This window comes from Oncorhynchus mykiss, chromosome 7 (genome assembly GCF_057628025.1).
Source record: "Oncorhynchus mykiss isolate SJ-2025 chromosome 7, ASM5762802v1, whole genome shotgun sequence".
Taxonomy (NCBI): Eukaryota; Metazoa; Chordata; class Actinopteri; order Salmoniformes; family Salmonidae; genus Oncorhynchus; species Oncorhynchus mykiss.
Window position 1 is genome coordinate 22,829,972 of NC_143028.1, and position 27,348 is coordinate 22,857,319.

General features: G+C 40.4%; 1 protein-coding gene across 2 annotated transcripts in view; it reads right to left on the bottom strand.

Annotated features, from left to right (window-relative positions):
* The window catches only part of LOC110527600 (zinc finger protein 385B), a 148,878-nt gene that overhangs the window by 14,517 nt on the left and 107,013 nt on the right, over nt 1-27,348 (bottom strand). For both annotated transcript variants that reach the window (XM_021608989.3, XM_021608990.3), the window contains one exon: nt 15,299-15,409. In XM_021608989.3, the coding sequence (XP_021464664.3) occupies nt 15,299-15,409 (111 nt within the window). The remainder of the gene's footprint in view (nt 1-15,298; nt 15,410-27,348) is intronic.

Below are 27,348 nucleotides of genomic sequence, written 5' to 3' on the forward strand. Positions count from 1 at the left end.
TGATGTAAAAAATGTATCACTGGCCACTTTAAACAATGCCACTTAATATAATGTTTAAAAACCCTACATTATTAATCTCATATGTATATACCATCTACTGCATCTTGCCATCTGTATGTAATACATGTACCTCTGAAGGTGAAATGTGTACTTACATTCTGAAATATTGCCCTGATTTATCATCCAAAGGGTCCCAGAGATAACACGAAGTGTCATTTTGTTAGAAAAATCCTTTTTCATATCCTAAAAAGGTCCATATAGCATGCACGATCGATTTTGTATTTCCACTCGTTCAATTTGCGAAGAAAGGAATCTGTGAAAATCTAACCCTAAACATTGTTCCAACCAGTCAAATCACGTTTGTATGTATTCCTCAGAGATCCAAGAACGTAACCAGACTTCACTATTTCATTAGGGGTGTAGTATATCCTATAGGACACCAAATTTGGTCAGAGAGCGAAGCCTTCATGGCAAGCCGATGACACGGGTGATCTTCACTTGATCCACTCTTTGTCAAATGAAGTTATGAAGTTATGAAAACTTGTTGTTTTGCAAATGTTGAACTTATAATATGGCTACTAATACTGGAAAAGCTCAATCAAAGTCCAAGTATACAGATTTGGCGATATTCTTGAAAAAAATGTAATATGAATGCAAATGTCTCCTCGATTTGCCCAAATGTACCTGGATGACTTCAAACTAAATGTTATGTAGTTTTCTCATACTTCAAGTTAGCCGTCTGAAACTTTGTACATACACTGCTGCCATCTTGTGGACACCATCGGAACCGGAGTGAAGGCTAAAATCTCCATCTCTCTCCAGGTGTCGCCCATCTTCCTCATTATCCCCTGTGTATTATACCCATATTCTCTGTTTGTCTCTAGTTCGTCTTGTTTGTCAAGTCAACCAGCGTTTTTCTCAACTCCTTTTTTTTCCCCAGTCTCTCCTTTTCTCGCCCCCCTGGTTTTGACCCTCGCCTGTCCTGTCTCTGAGCCCGCCTGCCCGACTACTCTGCTTGTTCTGACCCTAAGCCCACCTGCCATCCTGTACCTTTGCCCCTATACTCTGGATATTGACCCCTGCCTGCCTTGATCTGTCGTTGCCTGCCCCTACTAAACATTGATACTTCGACAGTCTGCATCTGGGTCTTACCTTGATTCCTGAAATTCACAAAATACAATTTGTAAGAAAACTCCACGTGAAAAACATTCACATGTGAAAATCATGTTTGCAGTTTCACGTGAAAATCTGAAGTGAGGTGGAATTAGGATGACCAAATGTAAAATGCCCAATTGAGGGACAAGGAAACAATTTTGCGGGACATTCACAGAATACATTCATCCTTAGTTGCTCATCCATTTTTGGATAATAAATGAATGATTCTTGAAGAATATAATGTATAAATGACTCAAGAGCTTAGTTCAATTATCGAACCCCATCTGAACCCAAAATATATGTCTGTTTTACACTGTTTGTACAGCACCCGATGTCACAGGAAGGCCAAAAAGATCATCAAGGACAACAACCACCCGAGCCACTGCCTGTTCACCCCACTATCGTCCAGAAGGTGAGGTCAGTACAGGTGCATCAAAGCTGGGACTGAGAGACTGAAAAACAGCTTCTATCTAAATCAAATCAAATGTATTTATAAAGCCCTTCTTACATCAGCTGATATCTCAAAGTGCTGTACAGAAACCCAGCTTAAAACCCCAAACAGCAAGCAATGCAGATGTAGAAGCACGGTGGTTAGGAAAAACTCCCTAGAAAGCCTAAAACCTAGGAAGAAACCTAGAGAGGAACCAGGCTATGAGGGGTGGCCAGTCCTCTTCTGGCTGTGCCGGGTGGAAATTATAACAGAACATGGCCAAGATGTTCAAATGTTCATAGATGACCAACAGGGTCAAATAATAATAATCACAGTGGTTGTGGAGGGTGCAACAGGTCAACATAGGAGGGCCAAGCATAGGAAGCAGCTCTTTCAGTAGTTTGGTTGAAATAAGGTCCAGTATGCAGCTTGAAGGTTTGGAGGCCATGATTATTTTCATCATTGTGTCAAGTACTAAAGCACTTGAGTGTCTCCCTTGATCCTAGGTCATGGCAGGGTTGTGCAGACTCAGGACAACTGAGCTTTGGAGGAATACGCAGATTTAAAGAGGAGTATGTAATATGCTTTCTAATGATCATGATCCTTTCCTCAAAGAAGTTCATGAATTTATCACTGCTGAAGTGAAAGCCATCCTCTCTTGGGGAATGCTGCTTTTTAGTTAGCTTTGCGACAGAATCCAAAATACATTTTGGATTGTTCTTATTTTCCTCAATTAAGTTGGAAAAATATGATGACCGAGCAGCAGTGATACTTTGATACTGCACAGTACTGTCTTTCCAAGCTAGTCAGAAGACTTCCAGTTTGGTGTGGAGCAATTTCTGTTCCAATTTCTGGAAGCTTGCTTCAGAGCTCGGGTATTTTCTGTATACCAAGGAGCTAGTTTTTTTATGACAAATGTTTTTTGTTTTAGGGGTGCGACTGCATCTAAGGTATTGAGCAAGGTTAAATTGAGTTCCTCAGTTAGGTGGTTAACTGATTTTTGTACTCTGACGTCCTTGGGTAGGCGGTGGAAGTCTGGAAGGGTAGCTAGGAATCCTTGGGTTGTCCGAGAATTTATAGCACAACATTTGATGATCCTTGGTTGGGGTCTGAGCAGATTATTTGTTGCGATTGCAAAAGTAATAAAATGGTGGACCGATAGTCCAGGATTATGAGGAAAAACATTAAGATCAACAACATTTATTCCACAGGACAAAACTAGATTCAGAGTATGACTGTGGCAGTGAGTAGGTCCGGAGATATGTTGGACAAAACCCACTGGAACAGGGTGAGTGACTAGTTGCCAGGAAGTCAGGCGCAGGAGAGCAGAGATGGGTGACAACAGGAGAACTTTAATATACAACCTGGCCCAAAGGCACAGGCGAGGCAGCACAAAGCACAACCACGGTAACATGAACCGGATTAAACAAAACAAACAAACCTAGGTTTGAAACAAACCTAGCGCAAGCCAGCCTGTAGCGTAACACCCTACACAAAGAACAATTCCACACACAGACACGGGGGAAACAGAGGGTAATCTACATTTAGTCTGATGAGGGAATGTGAACCAGGTGTGAAGGAAAACAAGACAAAACAAATGGAAAATGAAAGGTGGAGCGGCGATGGCTAGAAGACTAGTGACGTACACCGCCGAACGCCGCCCGAACAAGGAGAGGGACCGAGTCGATGATGGCTCCGAAAGCCTTTTGGGGTGGGTCTGTGGACTTTTCCATGTGAATATTAAAGTCACCAAAAATGTGAATATTATCTGCCATGACTACAAGGTCTGATAGGAATTCAGGGAACTCCGTGAGGAACGCTGTATATGGCCCAGGAGGCCTGTAAACAGTAGCTATAAAAAGTGATTGAGTAGGCTGCATAGATTTCATGACTAGAAGCTCAAAAGACGATTTTCTATTTTTTTTGTAAATTGAAATTTGCTATCATAAATGTTAGCAACACCTCCTCCTTTGCAGGATGCACAGGGGATATGGTCACTAGTGGAACCAGGAGGTGAGGCCTCATTTATCACAGTAAATTCGTCAGGCTTAAGCCATGTTTCAGTCAGGCCAATCACATCAAGATTATGATCAGTGATTAGTTCATTGACTATAACTGCCTTGGAAGTGAGGGATTTAAATTAAGTAGCCCTATTTTGAGATGTGAAGTATCACAATCTCTTTCAATAATGGCAGGAATGGAGGTCTTTATTCCAGTGCTAAAGCGAACACCGCCATGTTAAGTTTTGCCCAACCTAGGTCGAGGCACAGCCACAGTCTCAATGTCACCACTTAAATCGCAAGACCATCAGACTGTTAAACAGCCATCACTAACATAGAAAAGCTGCTGCCAAAATACAGACTCAAATCTCTGGCCACTTTAATAAACAGACTTAATAAATGTATCACTAGTCACTTCAAATAACGCCACTTTAATAATGTTTAAATATCTTACATTACTCATCTCATGTACATACTGTATTCTACACCATCTACTGCATCTGCCTATGCCATCGCTTATCCATATATTTATATGTACATATTATTTATTATCCATCCCTTTACATTTGTGTGTATAAGGTAGTTGTTGTGAATTTGTAAGATACTTGTTAGATTTTACTGCATAGTCAGAACTAGAAGCACAAGCATGTTGCTACACTCGCATTAACATCTGCTAACCATGTGTATGTGACCAATAAAATTAGATTTTATTTGATTTAGACTATGAATTTGCGAGTGGTTGCATTTCTCCAGCCACATCCTTCAGCTCTTTACTGAAACTGTGGTGGGGAGTACTTTTGTGCCATTAATATAAAGCAAAACTTCTGAAGTCGAGAACAAAATTCTTAGTATTGGAAACAAAAATAATGAACTTGAAAGCGAAACTTAAACCCACAAGTATTGATAGTATGTGATTTATTCATGTGGCTCACACACACTGGAGAAGTGTGGTGCACTAAGGACACACACACACACACACACACACACACACACACACACACACACACACACACACACACACACACACAATCACTTCCAAAATAAGTGAAAGTGTACACCCAGCAGTCACTCTCTAAACCAACGGTTGTGTACAAGGACACACTTGTTCATTACCCCCTAAGGCTGTTGCGGTTACTGCCACACTGGCAGTCATAAGTTATGACCGGAGTACAATTACATGTGACCATTGAGTCACAGTAATCTCCTTTAATGCACTCTGGACATACATTGGTAGTACCCAACTCCCTAACAATCATCAGGTCGCTAATGGCCTAGTACTCAGGGCTCTATTTTATTGAACCTTTATTTAACTAAGAAAGCCAGTTAAGAACAAATTCTTATTTACAATGACGGCCTACCCCAGCCAAACCCGAACCCGGATGACGCTGGGCCAATCACAGTGCGCGGCCCTATGGGACTCCCAATCACAGCCAGTTGTGATTCAGCCTGGAATTGAACCAGGGTCTGTAGTGACACCTCTAGCACTGAGATGCAGTGCCTTAGACCGCTGTGCCACTCATCAAAACAGTATGTGCTTTGATTCATTTGAAGAAAGAAGAAAGAAGTTGATCAACAGGTTGAAACTAAGTGGATGTTGTTTCAAAGCCTAACAAAATGAAAGGTGAGGATTAATTCAAAACACCCATATGCATAGGCCTATACATGAGCCCAAGCCCCCCCCCAAACCACAAATTAAAATATTGACTGTGATGTTATACAGCTTTAGCCTATTACGCAAAGCAGAAATACAAATGTGAAAAATTATTTAAGATGTCTTTGTTACATAATTGGTTTAGCATATATTCCAAAATTAAACAAATTCTAGTAATCATCTTTGACTGTGGACTGTATTATAATGCATATTGGATGGACTGGTTACCTTATACAACACTCCAAATGTTTTATCCATGAGTCTGGGAGAGAACGTATAGGCCTAGGCGAGCTGTTGGTTTATTGATTGTGCAGGACGGTTTACAGAGTTATCCTAAAATTGTAGAAAATTTGTATTTGATTTTGAATAGCCTAGTAATAGGGCATTTTTATGTTTTCATAATTAATAGGCTGACACATTACCTTTATCTACAGAATAACTGTCACGATCGTTATGAGAGACGGACCAAGGCGCAGCGTGTTCTGAGTTCCACGTATTTTATTCAGTGAAACTTAAAAAAATAAAAAATAAACAAGTAACATAAGTCGTGAAACTAGCACACACACAAACAATATCCCACAAATACAGGTGGGAAAAATGGCTACCTAAATATGATCCCCAATTAGAGGCAACGATTACCAGCTGCCTCTAATTGGGAACCATACAAAACACCAACATAGAAATATTGAACTAGAGCACCCCCTAGTCACGCCCTGACCTACTACACCATAGAAAATCAAGGGTCAGGGCGTGACAGTACCCCCCCCCCCCCCCCCCCCCCCAAAGATGCGGACTCCGGCCACAAAACCTGAAACCAAATGGGGGGGGCTAGGGGGGTGTCTAGTGTCGGCTCCTGTGCGGGTCGTAGCCCCCCCCCAGACCCGGGATCCGGCCATGGCACCGGGCTGAACACTGTGCCTGGACTGGGCACCATCGCAGAGGAAGGCTCCGGCCATGACGCCGGGCTGAACGCCGTGCCTGGACCAGAGGGCTCTGGCTCTGGAGCTGGGTTGGACGCTGTGCCTGGACTGGGCAGTGGCGCAGAGGAAGGCTCCGGCCTTGGAGCTGGACTGGATACTGTGCCTGGACTGGACACCCAGGCGCAGAGGAAGGCTCCGGCCTTGGAGCTGGACTGGACACCGTGTATGGACTGGGCATCGGCGCAGAGGAAGGCTCCTGCCCTGGAGCAGCACTGGCCGCCGGCGCAGAGGAAGGCTCCGGCCGTGGAGCTGGGCTGGCCGCCGTGCCTATACCGACCCAGGAAGGACCGGGCTGGGGAGACGCACTGGAGGCCTGGTGCGTGGAGCCGGCACAGGTGGCACCGGACTGGTGACAGCATTTCAGGGAGAGTGCGGGGAGCTGGCACAGGATGTACCGGACTGGGCAGACGCACTGGAGGCCTGGTACGTGGAGCCGGCACAGGTGGCACCGGACTGATGACAGGCACTTCAGGGAGAGTGCGGAGAACTGGCACAGGATGTACCGGTCTGGGGAGACGCACTGGAGGCCTGGTGCGTGGAGCCGGCACAGGTTGCACAGGACTGGTGACACACACTTCAGGGCTAGTGCGGGGAGCTGGCACAGGACGTGCCTGGACTGGGCACCGGAGCAGAGGAAGGCTCCGGCCGTGGAGCGGGACTGGACGCCGTGCTAGGACTGGGCATCGGCGCAGAGGAAGGCTCCAACCTTGGAGCTGGACTGGACGCCGTGCCTGGACTGAGCACCGGCGCAGAGGAAGGCTCCTGCCCTGGAGCGTGACTGGACACCGTGTCTGGACTGGGCATCGGCGCAGAGGAAGGCTCCTGCCCTGGAGCAGGACTGCCGTGCCTGGACCAACGCAGGAAGCTGCCACCAGCTGCATTAAGTACTGCAGTGCATCTCCTCCTCAGTGACTGCATCAGATTTGCCAGTTCTTGCTGTGAGATGTTACCCCACTCTTCCACCAAGGCACCTGCAAGTTCCCGGACATTTCTGGGGGGAATGGCCCTACTAGCCCTCACCCTCCGATCCAACAGGTCCCAGACGTGAGATCCGGGCTATTCGATGGCCATGGCCATAGATATTCCATTCTTGCAGGAAATCACGCTCAGAATGAGCAGTATGGCTGGTGTCATTGCCATGCTGGAGGGTCATGTCAGGATGAGCCAGCAGGAAGAGTACCACATGAGGGAGGATTAAGTCTTCCCTGTGACGCATAGTGTTGAGATTGCCTGTAATGACAACAAGCTCAGTCCGATGATGCTGTTACACACCGCCCCAGACCATGATGGACCCTACACCTCCAAATCGAACCCGCTCCGGAGTACAGGCCTCGGTGTAATGCTCATTCCTTCGACCATAAACGGCAATCTGACCATCACCCCTGGTGAGACAAAACCGCAACTCGTCAGTGAAGAGCACTTTTTACCAGTCCTGTCTGGTCCAGCTACGGTGGGTTTGTGCCCATAGGCAACGTTGTAGCCGGTGATATCTGGTGAGGACCTGCCTTACAACAGACCTAAAAGTCCTGTCCAGCCTCTCTCAGCCTATTGCGGACAGACTGAGCACTGATGGAGGGATTGTGCATTCCTGGTGTAACTCTGCAGTTGTTGTTGCCATCCTGCACCTGTCCCACAGGTGTGATGTTCTGATGTACCAATCCTGTGCAGGTGTTGTTACATGTGGTCTGCCACTACGAGGACGATCAGCTGTCCGTCCTGTCTCCCTGTAGCGCTGTCTTAGGCGTCTCACAGTACAGACAATGCAATTTATTGCCCTGGCCACATCTGCAGTCCTCATGCCTCCTTGCATGCCTAAGGCACGTTCACGCAGATGTGCAGGCACCCTGGGCATCTTTCTTTTGGTGTGTTTCAGTACAAAAGGCCTATTTAGTCAGCATAAAAGTTTTCATGGCTGTGACCTTAAATGCCTACCGTCTGTAAGCTGTTAGTGTCTTAACGACCGTTCCACAGGTGCATGTTCATTTATTGTTTAAACCCTTTACAATGAAGATCTGTGAAGCTATTTGGATTTTTATGGATTATTTTTGAAAGACAGGGTCCTGAAAAAGGAACGTTTATTTTTTTGCAGAATGTATTTCTTTGGATGCCACAATAGCTGTAGTGTTTAGGGACTCTACAGGTATAGTAGAAGCCTACATATAAAACTACTCAATAAAGTTTCCTTAGAAAGAACAATGGATCCTATTTTCAGTGAATAAAAGCTTCTTCCTTCTCTTCAATGAATCAGCTTCTATCCTATCTGATTATTCACTGCCGTCTAGATTTATGTATCGTCCCAAATGGCACCCTATCCCTATAAAGTGCACTACTTTTGACCAGAACCCATAGGTCTTGCACTAAATAGGGAATAGAGTGCCATGTGGGATTCAGACATAGAAGTAATACATCAAAGTGTTCGTGGTTATCTTATTCCTTTTCAATTCACTAATGCTTCACCCCCAAAAATACAATAACAGTGGCAGCGGATTTAATGCTGTAAATTGCTTTCTAACTTCACTAGCTTCATTTGGGAAATATTCTTAGGGTTAGATCTTCACTCAGAGTACGTGCCTTGAGGGGAACATACATGGAACCGGATTATATCAATCACATTTTAATCTGTAGTGCCAAACACAGACGAGCATGCCTGGGCACCTGGGTTCAAATACTATTTGAAACCCTTCAAATACTTTTAGCATTTGCTTTAGCCTACTTCAAGTGCAGAAGGTGCAGTTTGCACTTTTGTGTCTATTCTATTGGTTCCATTGTGCCAGGCAATCTCAAAACCCAGCTAACGTATTTATAATGATTTCAAAAGTATTTAACCAAGTTTGGCATGCATGAACGCACACATGCATGTACGCACACACACACGCACGGGCACACAGACACACAGTGTCATATTTCAGTGTCAAAGGTAATTATATTCAGCCCTAACCAAAGCTCATGAGGCTAACTTGTGGGATGTCAGGAAGTTGCAAACACTACTGAATTTTTGATTGGTTGGGTTTCCTCCATTAGCTGTCTACTTTAACAGGTCGATGGTCTCTGTTCCTTCATGCATCCTTACTGAAACAAAGTCGTGTTCATTAGGCACCAAACTGAAGAAAACAGCCTGAAATAGGGAGGGACTACTTAGACTCGTCCAATAAGAAAAGCTCATTTTTGTTTTCCATTGTGTGTCCTAATGAAAATGACCCTAATCAACCTGTCAGTCCACCTCAGAAATATGACAATACAGTGCATTTGGAAAGTATTCAGACCCCTTGACTTTTTCCACATTTTGATACGTTACAGCCTTATTCTAAAACGGATTAAATAAAACAATTTCCTCCTCAATCTACACACACTACCCCATAATGACAAAGTGAAAACAGGTTTTTTGACATTTCTGCAAATTTACTAAATGTAAAAAACAGATACCTTATTTACGTAAGTATTCAGACCCTTTGCTTTGGAATCAAAATTGGGCTCAGGTGCATCCTGTCTATATAATGTCCACAGCTGACAGCGCATTTAAGAGCAATGAGGTCGAAGGAATTGTCTTTGGAGCTCAGAGACAGGATTGTGTCGAGGCACAGATCTGGGGAAGGGTACTGAAAAATGTCTGCAGTATTTAAAGTCCCCAAGAACACATTGGCCTCCATTATTCTTAAATTGAAGAAGTTGTCAGGGAGGTGACTAAGAACCCGATGGTCACTCTGACAGAGCTCTAAAGTTCCTCTGTGGAGATGGTAGAACCTTCCAGAAGGACAACCATCTCTGCAGCACTCCACCAATCAGGCCTTTATGGTAGAGTGGCTAGACGGAAGCCACTCCTCAGTAAAAGGCACATGACAGCCCCCTTGGAGTTTGCCAAAAGGCATCTAAAGACTCTCAGATCATGAGAAACAAGATTCTCTGGTTTGATTAAATCATGATTGAACTCTTTGGCCTGAATGCCAAGCGTCATGTCTGGAGGAAACCTAGAACCATCCCTACGGTGAAGCATGGTGGCAGCATCCTGCTGTGGGGATGTTTTTCAGTCGCAGTTTCTGGGAGACTAGTCAGGATTGAGGGAAAGATGAACGGTGCAAAGTACAGAGAGATCCTTGATGAAAACCAGCTCTAGAGTGCTCAGGACCTCAGACTGGGGTGAAGGTTCCCTTTCCAACAGGACAATGACCCTTCGGCACAAGTATCTGAATGTCCTTGAGTGGCTCAGCGAGATCCCAAACTTGAACCCGATCAAACCTCTCTGGAGAGACCTGAACATAGCTGTGCAGCGACGCTCCCCATCCAACCTGACAGGGCTTAAGAGGATTTGCAGAGAAGAATGGGAGAAAATCCCCAAATACAGGTGTGCAAGGCTTGTAGCTTCATACCCAAGAAAACCTGAGGCTGTAATCAATGCCAAAGGTGTTTCAACAATGTTATTGAGTAAAAGGTCTGAATAATTATATAAATGTGATATTTCAATATTTATTTTTTATAAATTTGCAAAAAATCTCAAAACCTGTTTTTGTTTTGTCATTATGGGGTAGTGTGTGTAGATTGATGAAGGGAAAAAAACAATTGAATCAATTTTAGAATAAAGCTGTAATGTAACAAAATGTAGAAAAAGTCAAGGGGTCTGAATACTTTCCGAATGCACTGTACCTCTGTTTTTCTACCTGCCTCCCAGAGGCCACCACACAGCCTGTGGGGTTTGAATCGCCTGACAAGTGGGGCGAGGGAATATTAAATGACATGGTTTTGCATGGAGAGAGATGAAGGGCAATATAAAATTGACAAAGCCATTGATTATAGACTTCATACAGAAACTGACAAGGCCCATTCAGAGTGACACTGAGAGCCGTCAATCCTTAAAAAAATTGTATTAGTTGGTTATATATTTCCAGCCTCTGACTTTCTATATATATATTTTTAATTATCTTTGATCAATAATGCAGGGCAAATGCATGCCAGTTTGGCCAAATGATAATCATGATGTTTTGGATATTCTTTAAAATCTGTAGAAAGGTCCTTGGAGGGAAGGGTGTTTTTTGAGCAATAATTCATTAAAGTTAGAAACATTTTGGCCTTACTCAGGACGCCATCTGTAATAAGAGTGTGAGTATTGGAAAGGGTCAAATTGAAATGTTTCTACCAGAAGAAATATGAGAAGCATATGCATAACCATGGTAGCAATTGAAAGGGATCACTTTGGAGATTATGGAGAAATTATTAAACCAGTTCACCTGACACAAGACTGAATCCAAACATTTGTCATGACTTTGCCCTGTTGGGTGAGGGTCATAAACCCCCCCCCCCCCCCAGAGAGAGACAGTAACATAAAAAGGTTGTGGAATGGAGTAATATTTCTGTTATCCAACCAGTTGAAAGTGTCCGTTGGTACTTAAAGAATATGATGTCAGATCAGTTGTTGTTTGGGACTTAATATCTGATGATAGGACAACATAAATTATATCTTGGAAAGTCTACACATTCTACTTCAGATTCACATGGAATTGTTGTGCAATTGAAATGTTTAAATATGAAACTAATTGTTAAAAGATTAAATGTAATTTTAGCCTTCTAAATGAGAGAATTGTTTTCAGAAGTAATTTTATGCTGACTCAGTGGCCCCACCCAAGTGAAGATACATTGGTTGGAGAGGGATGACCGAATTCACATCAGACTAAGCAAACCCCAGCATGAGCTGTGGTTGTGAATGTTTAAGACCCCTACAAACGATAAGACTAGAAAACCATTCCACGTGGACTATTGGCTACACAGCTGGAAATGGTTAAACTGTGAGACTATCGATTCACTACAGAATAAGTGAGAAATTCTAGACGACACAAATTACTAGACTGCAGCTAGAAATTACGTAAACCTAGGACGAGAATACCAACAACCGTCGAAGCATCTATTCTATGAGAACATCTGAAGTATCCATTCTAACCGCCAACAACCACAAAATACTTTGTGACTTCAATTAAAGTTAACCAGAGACTCTGATAAACCCTACAGGACAATCGAGGATTACAACAGAGAAAACAACAACGAGATATGGGCGTAAATATAAATTGCAATTTCTTTTTTAATGAGCGGCCGTTCATGGGCAAAGGATTAGCATTTCAATTAATATAATTATAGACTGTGTGTAGTGAATCCATGTTGTAATTCCTGCTCTTTCTCAGTCCACACCCCCTTCCCTTTGTCTACCAAGCCGTCATATCGACTTAGCTCACTAGTGACTTTCTATCATTGTTAGTAACCAATATCTACTGTTTGTTTTTGATGTATTTCTGTGATTATTTAGTTAGTTAGTAAATACATAATTAAACCAATTTGTATGTTGCTGATTCCTTATTGAAACTAGGGTTTGTGCAGATAAAGAATTTTACGAAGATCAGATGAGACTGATAGAAGGTAACAATTAGTAATCCTTAATGGAAGACTGTAATTAATGTTATATTCGGGAAATGATAACTCTGTAGCTCTAAACATTTTCCCGTGGTGCCCCGACTTCCTAGTTAATTCATGTTTACGGAATTAGTTTAATCACGTAATATTTAAACCTAGAGAACTGATTTGATTTAAATACATCTTCACATTTAATGACAGTCCAGACATTACACATTACACTGTTGGTTTAATGTGCATTTTACATTTACTGTACTTTTCGCAGCATTTGTCAATAACGAAATCTGAAAATACTCTGGATACATTCAGTAATATAATAAGAATTCATGGAAATCTAGGGTAGGTGCAACATAAGACAAAAAATGACAAGGGTTTGAATTAGAGGTCTCACTGGTGTCTCCAAGTGGCCACATAACTCTCCAAAGTGTGCACAGTTCTTAAGTAATTTAATTAATATGCGATTTGTTTGCTCGTCTAGCTGTGCCATTGAGGAACTGAAGCAAGCATTCTTGTAGTTTCTTTGTTTGGAATACAGCCCTGCATCCCCACCATCACACAATTACTGTTGTTTACGCAATCCAAAAACAGCCCACTATAAACTGCAATCTGGGTCAGGTGGGCAACATTTGAAAGCTTATTCTATTGCTGACATGACTAGCTATAAAATACGATCTTACAGTGATAGCCTTTCACAAGGCACTTCAGAGATAACACGTTTGGTGCCCACAGAATGGAGTCATGAGTGCATTCAAGTGAGTATTCCATGGCAAATTTTCTCCAAAATACGACAAACATAGGCTCATTCTGTTCAGAACAACACAGGAAAAATGCCATGTCATCCTTGTAACTGTGCATCAAACATAGTGATCATAAACATTGATACTGTAAATTACATACATTTTATAATACGGAAATGTGAAGTGCACATTCCCCTCACTCAGACAACAAAATATTTGCCAAAGTAGCCCAATTTGCTGTGAGGATGGGGGCATCTTCTTGTTGCACTTGCTGCTCAAGTTTAGAACAGCTGTCAGTTGAATAGTATACAGAGCTGTAAAGTGGAGACCCTGGGCTCCAACATCATGTACTGTATAGAATGTTACAGCCACTACGTTCCAATTTAGGCACTTATCAGTGACCAAATCTGCCATTTGCAGCATTTACTGTGAAATTGGTCTCTGCGAACACGGGAACGTTGGCTTTAAAACGTACATTGCGGATTGAATCCCGGACCTTTCTATGAATTTAATTTGGGGAAGACGCAAAACATCATAATTATATTTTGGGTAGTCTGGCGTGAAATGCCTCTGCAATGTTGTTGATATTGAATCAGCTATGCTCTCAATCACACAGTAACCATGGCACATAGTAACCAACTTTTTTCATAAAGCGTTTCAGAGTAAGAGTGCTAATCTAGAATCAGGTCCCCCCATGTCCATGTAATCTAATTCATCATGATTGAAAATACAAAACTGATCCTAGATCAGCACTCTTGCTCCGAAACACTGACGAGGTCAGGAATTAGAGTTCAGCACTACAGTTCAGTAGAAACGGAAGATTCTTGGATAATCATTGAAACGCACTGACAAGAAAGATCCTCCCCTAATACCCTCCCTTGAAACTTCCATTTTGTACCAAAGGAGTTGGTAAGGAAACTTACAAGTCAATGATCCAAGTCCTGTTTCGCCCATTGTGCTGTGGTTTGTTTGATTTTATGACCATGATGAGTGGAGGACAGTGGAACCCTCCTCTTCCACAGTAGGGCTTATTTCACAAGATCTCGCTCTTTTTTCCTCCTCTCTCTGTCACTGTCTCTCTCTCTGACTGCATCTATTTGATGAGCCTTTCAGAGTCAACTGCTACCTAATTACACAGGGCAGAGAATGTCAACTCCGCAATACTTAAACACTGCAACACTTAAGCTCTCCTGAACGCTGCCTGTCTACAACAGTCTCAAACACCCTCAGTCATTTCACATGTCTGGCGAGAGTATGAGAGAGGAAAACACTTGGACCGAGGACAATAGAGCCCAGCTGCTGTCAATTGAAGAGGCATTAAACAGGAGACACAACAAGCAGTATGTTAACGAATAGCAAATCGCCCCACTAGAGACAGTGGTTCAATCCCCATGTCCACCCCACTGTTTTTAGCTCCCGAGTGGCACAGCAGTCTAAGGCACTGCATCTCCGTGCTAGAGGCATCACTACAGACCCTGGTTCAATACCGGACTGTATCACGAGTCCCATAGGGCGGTGCACAATTGTCCCAGCGTCGTCCAGGTTAGGGAAGGTTTTGGCTTGGGTAGGCCGTCATTGTAAATAAGATTTTGTTCTTAACTGACTTGCCTCGTTAAATACAAGTTAAATAAAGAACACATTAAAAGATTTCCCCTTCTGCATGATCCATAACATCCTATAGAGTTGATTGACTGTCAGAGAACTTACTGACAACTTACATTGTCCTAATATGGATGCCAGCAAATAGATGTCTTGATATCATTAATTGTATTAATCATACATTATCGTACTCCCTGAACCTTTAGAGTAGACTGTCTGGGGAACACACACTTCACACCACTTAATATAGCTACCTGAAGACAAATGACAATGCACAAAGCTGTCCATGAGAGAAAGAGAGAGAGTGAGAGAGAGAGAGAGAGAGAGAGAGAGAGAAGGGATTCCCATGTACTCACATCTGAGTTAAAGCGCAGTTGGCAGATGTTGCAGGAAATAACTTGCTTTCTCTTCGGCGCGATGGAGACTCCAAATGTGTGATTAATTACGGCCTTCTGCACAGGGTCCATCTGGAAAACAAGCAGAGCACATAGAGACCAGATTAAAAATAAAGGGGAGAAAGAGAAAAGGAGAGAGAGTATGTGTGTGTGAGAGCAGGGGCGCAACTTTGACTGGCAACGGGTGGGAAATGTCCCCCCCCCCTATTACCGATTTCTTCATCCTGCTCCCGCCAGCACTTGTTGACTTTCTGTCGGACTCCCACTCACTACTGCAAGAACTGGTCTCAAACCCAACCGCAGTCCCGCAATGTTATTTTAGGCGTATGTGACTTAGCTCACTTGCCTGCCATGTTCCCAGGGATTTTGCGCCCTATAGGCAATATCAAATGTACAAAAATAACTTAAGAAATAAGTTAAAATACCAGAGATTCTGACATGGCCCTTACATTGTATTACTGGGCTATATCCGCCAATATGTGTAGATGTAGTTTGAAGAGAGCAGAATTGGAGACACTTGCACTTTCTCTTGAGCTATTTTCATAGCCTATCCTTTAGGAGTGGGAAGATCTTCAGACGGTGAAATATGTGTTATCAATATTTAGGCCTATTACTATTCAATGTAGTAAACTATAGCCTAACCTATAGCCTAATCATGGGCCTATTTTAGGAAAAGGCACAACGCGCACATAAATTGGGCTTCTATGGTGAGCGGAGTGTTGCGCCTTTTCATTTTCAATAAGTATGGATTACCCTAATATTTGTCTCTGCCGGCAATTCGTACTCCTAAAAGGTAGGCAATATCATGTAGGATTATGCAAAACGTCACAGGTGTCGCTGTCATAATTCTCGCTGCTTCCAGTTCAGTAGCCATACTTACGAGATCAGATGTGCGTTGGGTCCCAATTAAATAGAGTAGGCTATAGACCGAGGTAAAGGGAGTTTCAAGTTGGATATTTGATGGGTATTCGCGCTTTCAAACCAATTGAGCCACAGACTTCAAATAAATGTCATGATGTTGGGAAAATTATTTTCACCATTTGGACATTAATCCGCTTTCCAAAGCTAATAAACATAGAAATGTGAGCAGCATTTTGTATTCCTAGTTGAATTAGTTGGGGAGTGTAAACAAACTTTTTTTTTACATTATTATTTTTTGAAACATTCAATAGGTCCTTGCTCATGTGACCTACTTGACTCAAACAAGGTTCAGAGTATCCACTGACTACCCTTCTATATTGCACACCCTTTGGTTTGTCCATTTTCATCTCACACGTTTTTTACAGACATTTTTCAAACATTCTAATTTCAAAAGCTCCTTGGTCATGTGACCTACTGACTTCAAAAACGGTTCAGAATCTCGACTCAGTGGTCCTACACATTGCACACCCTTTAATACTATTAAACTATTACTATTGAAATTTTAAATTTTGAAAAATTCATGTAAAATGTGTGAGATGAAAATGGACAAACTAAAGGTGTCCACTGAGTGAACATTCTGAACCTTGTTTCAATTCAATAGGTCATATGACCAATGAGCTATTGAAATTCAAAAATGTAAATAAATAATAAAAAATAGTGCGAGATGTAAATCGACAAAACAAAAGTGTGGAAAATGTGTTTCTATGCCATCGGGTTAGCTACAACCAGTTTTGAAAGTTTTAGGAGTAATGGTTAAAGAGCTATTGAAAATGTTGATTTGTCACTATGTTGACGGTCCCTAACTGCTGTTGGTGGCCATAAGGAAAGCTACAGGCAAATATCAGTTGAATATCCAACCTGAAACACTCTTTACCTCGGTGTGTATACATGGGCAGAGAAGCACAGGGCAGTTATCCTTTTCAATGATGATTACATTTTTTTAATTTAACTTTGACTCACGTTGGGTGAGCGCCCTCCGCTTCTTTTCATTATCAATATGTATTTACAGACACTAGTAAAGTACAGTCTAATCATATTTAAGTTAATTTCCAATTCAGGTTTAACTACAACGTAGTTGAGACCACACATTCTAGGCGCACTTGAGCTCTCACGCCCAACTAGGAGAGGCAGGCTACTGAAGCTGAAGCTGGGCATTCTGAGTGTGTGAATAGTGCAAAAAAAATCGTGATTTTAATACAATAGCTAGGCAAAAGCAAACAAAGCAGAAAAAGGACCGTTTCAAAAAATAATCTGCTGGACAACAAAACTATTTTAATTTTTCATTTTTGTCTGTCTGACCGCCCGCACCTGCCTGCAGCATGAAAAATGCTGCCCGCCCCGCAAAGATCTCTGTGGGGACTTGCAGGTTCCGCAGGCATCCCTTGGGAATGCAGCCCTTTAGTGCAGTCAGTACCCAACACTATGCTCATCATGTCTTAGCAGGATCAGATAGTGACAGGGTCCTAGCAGGGTCAGACAGCCAGGGAAGACCAGTCTATTGAGCTCAGGTGAATTTTGCAGTACATGTTGTGAATGATACAAAGTTCCATATCGAATTGATGGGTAGACCTACAGTAGCTACAGGATAGCAGTTTAAATTTAAACTGCAGTAATCTCTGGCATAAATTACTGCAGATAAAACCATCCATTGAATGTACTATATGCCAGTGAAACTGAATATCATGCACTCAGGAATTGTGTTATTACGCTGGATGTTTAAAGCACAAAGGGGACATATTTGCATATGTTGTGGTCTTGTGAAGGCTGGCTGAATTCTGGCAAAGAGTATGTTCATTTATTTCAACATGTTTACAGATTCTCCCTTTTTTTGTTTGCTTGGAAATGTTGAATCTGGAGACTTATCAGAAGTATAAATATACATAAATATATACAGATGAAGTCGGAAGTTCACATACACTTAGGTTGGAATCATTAAAACTCATTTTTCAACCAATCCACAAATTTCTTGTTAACAAACTATAGTTTTGGCAAGTCAGTTATGACATATACTTTGTGCATGACAAGTAATTTTTCCAACAATTGTTTACAGACAGATTATTTCACTTATAATTCACTGCATCACAATTCCAGTGGGTCAGAAGTTAACATACACTAAGTTGACTGTGCCTTTAAACAGCTTGGAAAAATATATAACATTATGTAATGGCTTTAGAAGCTTCTGATAGGCTAATTGACATCATTGGAGTCAAATGGAGGTGTACCTGTGGATGTATTTCAAGGCCTAACTTCAAACTCAGTGGCTCTTTAATTGACATCATGGGAAAATCACTAGAAATCAGCCAAGACCTCAGAAAAAAAATTGTAGACCTCCACAAGTCTTGTTCATCCTTTGGAGCAATTTCCAAATGCCTGAAGGTACCACGTTCATCTGTACAAACAATAGTACGCAGGTAAAAGCTGTCATACCGCTCAGGAAGGAGATGCATTCTTTCTCCTAGATTGGAACGTACTTTGGTGCGAAAAGTACAAATCAATCCCAGAACAACAGCAAAGGACCTTGTGAAGATGCTGGAGGAAACAGGTACAAAAGTATCTATATCCACAGTAAAACAAGTCCTATATTCACGTAACCTGAAAGGCCACGCAGCAAGGAAGAAGCCACTGCTCCAAAACTGCCTTAAAAAAGCCAGACTACGGTTTGCAACTGCACAAGGGGACATTTTTGGAGAAATGTCCTCTGGTCTGGTGAAACAGAAATAGAACTGTTTGGCCCTAATGACCATCATTATGTTTGGAGGAAAAGGTGGGAGGCTTGCAAGCCGAAGAACCCCATCCCAACCATGAAGCTCGAGGGTGGCAGCATCATGTTGTGGGGGTGCTTAGCTGCAGGAGAGACTGGTGCACTTCACAAAATAGATGGCGTCATGAGGCAGGAAAATATGTGGATATATGGAAGCAACATCTCAAGAAATCAGTCAGGAAGTTAAAGCCTGTTTGCAAAAGGGTCTTCCAAATGGATATTGACCCCAAGCATACTTCCAAAGTTGTGGAAACATGGCCTGAGGACAACAAAGTCAAGGTATTAGAGTGGCCATCACAAAGCCCTGAACTCAATCCCATAGAAACTTTGTGGGCAGAACTGAAAAAGTGTGTGCAAGCAAGGAGGCCTACAAACCTGACTCAGTTACACCAGCTGTCAGGAGGAATGGGCCAAAATTCACCCAACTTATTGTTCACCCAACTTCGGACCCACTGGGAATGTGATAAAATAAATAAAAGCTGAAATAAATAATTCTCTCTACTATTATTCTGACATTTCACATTCTTAAAATAAAGTGGTGATCCTATCTGACCTAAGACAGGGAATTTGTACTAGGATTCAATGTCAGGAATTGTGAAAAACTGAGTTTAAATATATTTGGCTCAGGTGTATGTAAACATCCAACTTCAAATGTATACAGTACCAGTCAAATGATTGGACACACCTACTCATTCAAGGGTTTATCTTTATTTTAATTTCTACATTGTAGAATAATAGTGAAGACATCAAAACTATGAAATAATACGTATGAAACATGTAGTAACCAAAAAAGTTTTAAACAAATCAAAATATACTTATATATTTGAGATTCTTGGCACACTCTTGTCATTCTCTCAACCAGCTTCATGAGCTAGCTAGTCATCTGGAATGCATTTCAATTAACAGGTGTGCGATGTTAAAAGTTCATTTGTGGAATTTCTTTCCTTCTTTTTGCGTTTGAGCCAATCAGTTGTGTTGTGACAAGGTATGGTTGGTATACATAAGATAGCCCTGTTTGGTAAACGGCCAAGTTCGTATTATGGCAAGAACAGCACAAATAAGCAAAGATAACCAAGAGCTTTGAAAGTTTCTTTAAGTGCAGTCACAAAAACCATCAAGCCCTATGATGAAACTGGCTCTCAATGAGGACCGCCACAGGAATGGAAGACCCAGAGTCACCTCTGCTGCAGAGGATAAGTTCAATAGAGTTACCAGCCTCAGAAATTGCAGCCCTAATAAATGCTTCACTGAGTTCAAGTAACAGACACCTTTCAACATCAATTGTTCAGAGGAGACTGCGTGAATCAGGCGATCATGGTCAAAATCATGGAACGAAATCACTACTAAATGACATCAATAAGAAGAAGAGACTTGCTTGGGCCAAGAAACACAAGCAATGGACATTAGACCAGTGGAAATCTGTCCTTTGATCTGATGAGTCGAATTTGACATTTTTGGTTTTAACCACCGTGTCTTTGTGATATGCAGAGTAGGTGAACAGATGATCTCTGCATATGTGGTTCCCACCAAGAAGCATGGAGAAGGAGGTGTGATGGTGGTTTGCTGGTGACACTGTCAGTGATTTATTTAGAATTCCAAGCACACTTAACCAGGAAGGCTACAAAAACATTCTGCAGCGATACGCCATCCCAAATGGTTTGCGCTTAGTCGACCATCATTTGTTTTTTAACAGGACAATGACCCAACACACCTCCAGGCTGTGTTAGGGCTATTTGGCCAAGAAGGAGAGTGATGGAGTGCTTCATCAGATGTCCTGCCTTCCACAATCACCCGACCTCAACCCAATTGAGATGGTTTGGGATGAGTTGGACCGCAGAGAGAAGGAAAAGCAGCTTATGTGAGAACTCCTTCAAGACTGTTGAAAAGCATTCCAGGTGAAGCTGGTTGAGAGAATGCCAAGGGTGTACAAAGCTGTCACCAAGGCAGCTTTGTACACTCTTGGCTACTTTGAAGAATCTACAATCTAAAATATATTTTTTATTTGTTTAACACTTTTTTGGTTACTACATGATTCCATATGTGTTATTTCATAGTTTTGATGTCTTCACTATTATCCTACAGTGTAGAAAATAGTAAAAATAAAGAAAAACCCTTGAATGAGTAGGGGTGCCCAAACCTTTGACTGATACTGTATATATTTTCTAAAAGATTCAGTCAGGTCCATAAATATTTGGACGTTCACCAAGTTATTATTATTTTAGCTGTCACCCAAAAGTAATTGCTGCACAGCTGTTCCATGGCCAGGTGTGTGTCCATTAGTGCATTTACAAGTAGGCAGATGAAAGGTCTGGAGTTGATTTCAAGTGTGCCATTTGCATTTGGAATCTGTTGCTGTTAACCCTCAATAAGTCTGATGTGAAGTGAAGCAGTCTGCCAGTGAAGCAAGCCATCATTAGGCTGAAAAATTAAAACAAACCCACCAGAGAGATAACAAAAACAGTAGGTGTGGCAAAATCAACTATTTGGTACATTCTTAAGAAAGAACGCAATGGTGAGCTCAGCAATTCCAAAAGGCCCGAAAGACCTCAGAAAACAATGGCGGTGGATGATAGAATAAACCCTTCCAACCGTTGGCCAGATTAAGAACACCCTTCAGGAGGTAGGCATATCTGTATCAAAGTCAACAATCAAGAGAAGACTTCACCAGAGTAAATGGGTTAAAGACGAGACATGTACATTTGGTGTCCAAAGTCCATTCATTTAACATAAAAATATAAATACGTATAAATATAATATTAAATCACTCAACTCTTACCCTTCTTTTGACCAAGAAATATTTGTTTTGCAAACTATTAAATTAAGGGAGTTATTGAGGTCTAAAGTGTCAAAATGTCCTTTAGTGTAACTGTCCAGGTTAAAATTAGAATGACAAATGTGTTTTTAAAATGTAGAAATTCATCCTAAAAATATAAATGAACACCCATGGCATTATTGTATTACAGTATCTACATACAGTATCTAAAAAAAAAAAAAAAAATTGAATAACTTTTGTCCGGACTTTTGTGCTTTATCAATGTCATTCAGTATAACAAAGGAAAAAAGCCATTTTAAAGCATATCACATGATGGTAATCATGTGACAGTGTGTGACATCACAAAGAAGTCGCATTGAAGACGCTCTATGAATGTGATGAGGCGAGTAAATCTCTCTGAAATATTTGATGATTTCACCTTTTCACCGTCTAGTAAACTTTGTAACAACCACACAGAAAACATACTTTTTATGTTATTATTTTATAAAAAGCTAGATTAAATATGAAAAGTAAGGATAGTCTTTATAGGTCAAGATCATTACTTTATAAGGAACTGCCTGTTAAATATGTTTACGTATGAAATCCGTTCTTCAGTATTAGACTTTGTCCTTCAGCACAACAAAAGTTTAATGTAATACCACAACGTCACTATTATGCTGAATGACAGTAGCTTTGTTTTTCCATGTTTTCACTAGTTTACAACAGTTAATCATGCAATTCATATTTACTTGTTGTATGAATACTGAATAATATCATTTTAAACAATTGTATGGCATTTTAAGGTATTTCAAGGCACATGATCTTTATACTGCAGATGCCGTTGTCTAGTAAGGAGAAGGGGGAAAGACTAGCCAGAAGAAAAGCAAGGTTTTGTTTTCATGGTTTCATGCTACTGTCAGTAACAGAATAGGATACAATAGGATATAAAGATGGGTGGATAAAACTTAACTTTAAGTTGCACTATTACACTGTAGTAAATGTTTTATTGCACTGCAGGTAAGGTATAATTGATGGATTATATTAGTTAATATAATATTACACACACACACACACACACACACACACACACACACACACAATTATGGATAAAAAATGGATTATGAATTATATTAGTTAATAGCTGCTCACATTTTGGGCACTTTATGAAAAATCAAGACTGTACAAGTTTGAATTGAAGGAGTTTGATGGGCATTTTATGTAGCCATTTTGTGTAGGTATCTTGAAATTGCATTTGTGTACCTGCATTAATAGATATTTACCAGTTAGTGTAACAATGCATAATTATAACTAACTATCATGTAATAATTGTGTAATAATGCAACTCAATGCAACGGAAAGTGTTGCCGTAGGCTCAAATTATAGTAGTGATTATTATTGATTATTATTAACATTAGCAATGAAATAGTAACGAAACATGTTTGAGAGAGAAAGGGAGATGGAGTTGATTTAACTTTTAAACTTTTATTAAGTGTTATCATTGTATAGCCTACTACCAATAGACTATTAATAACATTTAATGGATGCGAATCCTATTCTGTGTCATAACTATGACATTTTCGGAGAAGAAAGAAGGATGTCAAACCTGATCATTCACCAATCCATACAATAATACAATCTGATGTTGCATGCAACAAGCAGCTGAAAGAAATAATTCATTTGCGTGGCCTCAAGTTAAGGAACCAGGGCCGTTTAAAACGAAGGAATTCAAAACTCTGCAACTCTGACTGGGAAAAGTTTACAGAGCTTTATTAGTCCAAATTCCAAGTTATGTTGATGAGTTCCATTTGATGTTCAGACAATGGATTTGGTTAATATTCTGATGTTCAGAATACAGAAATGTTTTGTTTTGATGTTGGTGGAATACTTTTTATGCATTTTCTTTCAAATGCCTGATATGATTTGAGAAAGATATCCACTGTTTCGTGATGATTTTAAGCAAAACTAGTTTTTTGCACAATGTTAAATTAATGCTTTGTTTGAAATGTTCAATGCTGATTTAATCCTACGTGAATGAAATTGTACCTCATGTGCCAGTAAAAACTATGTTTGTTGCATAGTAAAACCCATGTTTTTTATGTGTGTGGCATATGGGTCATTTCTCTCTCTCTAGTATGGAAGTGACCAGCTAGCCTGCACATTTTATTACATCTTATCCTGTTTTTTACATAGTTTTATAACAACTAAATAAATGCTAAAAGAAAAATACTATTGCTGCTATTAATAATAGTTCATAGGATCATTATTGTTATTGCTGAAGGAATCACATTTTATTAATATTTGTGGGCCATAGTGATATGTGTCATTCAGGGTAACAAAATATTGTCATACAGTATAACATCAGTATTTTATATTAAAGTACAATAACTTTGTTTTGTTGACTCAGAGAGACAAAAACAAATCTCAAAGGATGAGGTGGAAGATGTTTTCATAGATATTTTCATTTTTTCAGTGTAAGGCAGGAAGTTTTTGTAAAAAACATTCAACAAATTTTGAGTTGTACACGTGATACATCAAATATGTGGTATTCAAAATAAAATAATGTCATTTTTTCTACGTAGTTATATTTCTGCCACTCTAGGCATGTGTATATAACCTTGTGATTATGAAAAATGGGCATAAAATGAATAAAAAAAACAACAACACTTTTACTAGGGTACATTCATATGAATCCCAATAAAAATGAATTATTGGCTTTATTCTTCAATATAACTAAAATAAAGGCATAGGTGACACTCCAATGAACATAAAAAAATCCTTGAAATGGCTTTTTGTAATTGCTGTTGTATTTTTTTGCTACTTTGAAAACCTTATACGTCTTTGACCCAAATACAAAGGGTTTACCAAAGATGTAAACCATTGGTAAGCCTCAAAAACTGGAAGACCAGATTAGAGAGTTTGCCAAAAAAACAACTAAAAAGCGTGTACAGTTTTGGAACAGAAATTATGGACAGATGAGACAAAGATCAACTTGTACCAGAATTATGGTAAGAGAAGAGTATGGAGAAGGGAAGGAACTGCTCATGATCCGAAAAATACCACCTCATCTGTGAAGCATGGTGGAGGTAGTGTTATGGCGTGGGCATGTATGGCTGCCAATGATTCTGGTTCCTTTGTATTTACTGATAATGTGACTGCTGACAAAAGCAGCAGGATGAAATCTGACGTGTTAGAGCTATTTATTATCTGCTCAGATTCAGCCAAATGCTTCAAATCTCATTGGACGGTGCTTCACAGTGCAGATGGACAATGACCGAAGCATACTGCGAAAGCAACCCAATACTTTTTTAAGGCAAAGAAGTGGAATGTTCTGCAATGGCCAAGTCAATCACCTGACCTGAATCCAATTGATCATAAATTTCACTTGCTGAAGGCAAAACGCCCCAAGAACAAGCAGGAATTGAAGACAGCTGCAGTAAAGGCCTGGCAGAGTATCATCAGAGAAGAAACCCAGCTGTGTATGTCTATAGGATCCAGACTTCAGGCAGTCATTGCCTGCAAAGGATTTGCAACCAAGCATTAAAATTCACAATTTAATTTATGATAATGTTAAAGCTGATCTTCCCCCTCCCCACTTCTAAAACCAAAGTTGCACCGCTGTGTGATAGAAATGGGACAAAGATAGAGAGGGGAGGGAAAGAGCATGGAGAGAAAGACAGAGATTAAGAGAGAGAGAGAGAGAGAGAGAGAGAGAGAGAGAGAGAGAGAGAGAGAGAGAGAGAGAGAGAGAGAGAGAGAGAGAGAGAGAGAGAGAGAGAGAGAGAGAGAGAGAGAGAGAGAGAGAGAGAGAGAGAGAGAGAGAGAGAGAGAGAGAGCAAGAGAGCGAGAGAGTTTGGGTGAAAAAGGATGATGTACACAGATGTGTATACAGGAAAACAGGGGATATCAAGTCAAACCAACAGTTTTTGTTTATGTAATTAAAACCATTAGAACCACTAGAGGGATGAAAGCAAACAGCAGGGAGGCAGAGGTGGAAAATCAGCATAGTCATTGATTCTCTGTGTGAATGCCAGAGCAGCGATCAATATCAAACGTGTTTATCCACAATGCTTATCCTTTAATAGAATAAACATTCAGTTGACAAGAGTAGAATCAAAGTCCCAGTCTCTCTGTTCCACTGTCTTAGATCTCACCTTCAAAGTAAAGAAACTGAATAGCAAGAAACCATATTGAAGAACAAAAGAAAGTGGGTGTTTGTTATAAAACCATAAAAGCAATGCTACAGTACCACCATAACCCTTTTGGGCATCGAAGACTATGGGTGCATCCAAAATGGCATCCTATTCCCTAGTTAGTGCACCGGGTATATACACCAATTCGGTGCCTTTTGATATGTTAAACTTCTTGAATAAAAAATAAAAAAAAACGTACGATTTCACCACTATTTGACATTCTGTCATAAAGACCACATCGTAATGAAAAACATGTTTTCCCATCTCAAAAGGTTAAATAAAAATAAAAAGTGCCTATTAAGCACCAAATAAAGTAACAGGGTTGACGATTTCATCTTATATCAGCCATGAATCCCCTTGTAACAGGGGGAATGGAAGCTTGTTGTGTTCAACAGGGAGGATCAATTGAAATCAAGCTTCACAAAAAGCTGTCTAGCTAACAGGGTTGATGTGTTATGCTTCGACCCACTTAGTTTTCCACCACTAAAACGCCAGAAAATGGCCAAAAAGATAAAAACCAACCCACCTGCTTTGACACTATGATTTGACTATTAGATGTTCAATGTTTCTTTAGATTTTTTAAAATAAATAGTTTTACCATATTAAAACAGGAGTACGTAACAGGGTTGACCTTAAAATGAGGGACAGGTTATTATTTCTTTCACTAATCACATTAACTAAATAATACTCTTCAGAAATGACCTTGTCAAAGCAACAAAATAACGGGATTTATTTACAATGATAGTGAAAACTTGAAGAAATGTTGAGGTTTAGTTTAAAATCTTCATAGAAATTACAGAAGGTACATGGAGGAATATGTGAAAATGCAGAAATGTTACACTTTAACAAGTCTTAATTCAAATAAAAAAAATAGGATTTATAGTAATTCTCCATCTAGTCTATATTAAAGGGCACACTGAATATAACAGGCTTTTCAAATACTATATTATTATTATATTATATTGGTGCACAACTTCTACTTAAAATATCAAAGGGAAGCAAAAAGCACTCATTTGTGGAATGATCCCACTACTTCTGAACCCCGCTCAATAAGGCTCAGGGAAAATGCCATTTGGGATCAAAATGAAATAAAATCAAATTTTATTGGTCACATACACATATTTAGCAGATGTTATTGCGGGTGTAGCGAAACGCTTGGGTTCCTAGCTCCAACAGTGCAGTAGTATCTAACTATTCACAACAATATACACAAATCTAAAAATAAAATAATGGAATTAAGGAATATAATAATATCAGGACGAGCAATGTCAGAGTGGGATAGACTAAAATACAGTAGAATAGAATACAGTATATACATATGAAATGAGTAAAGCAGTATGTAAACATTAATAAAGTGACTAGTGTTCAATATTAACCTCTACGGGAT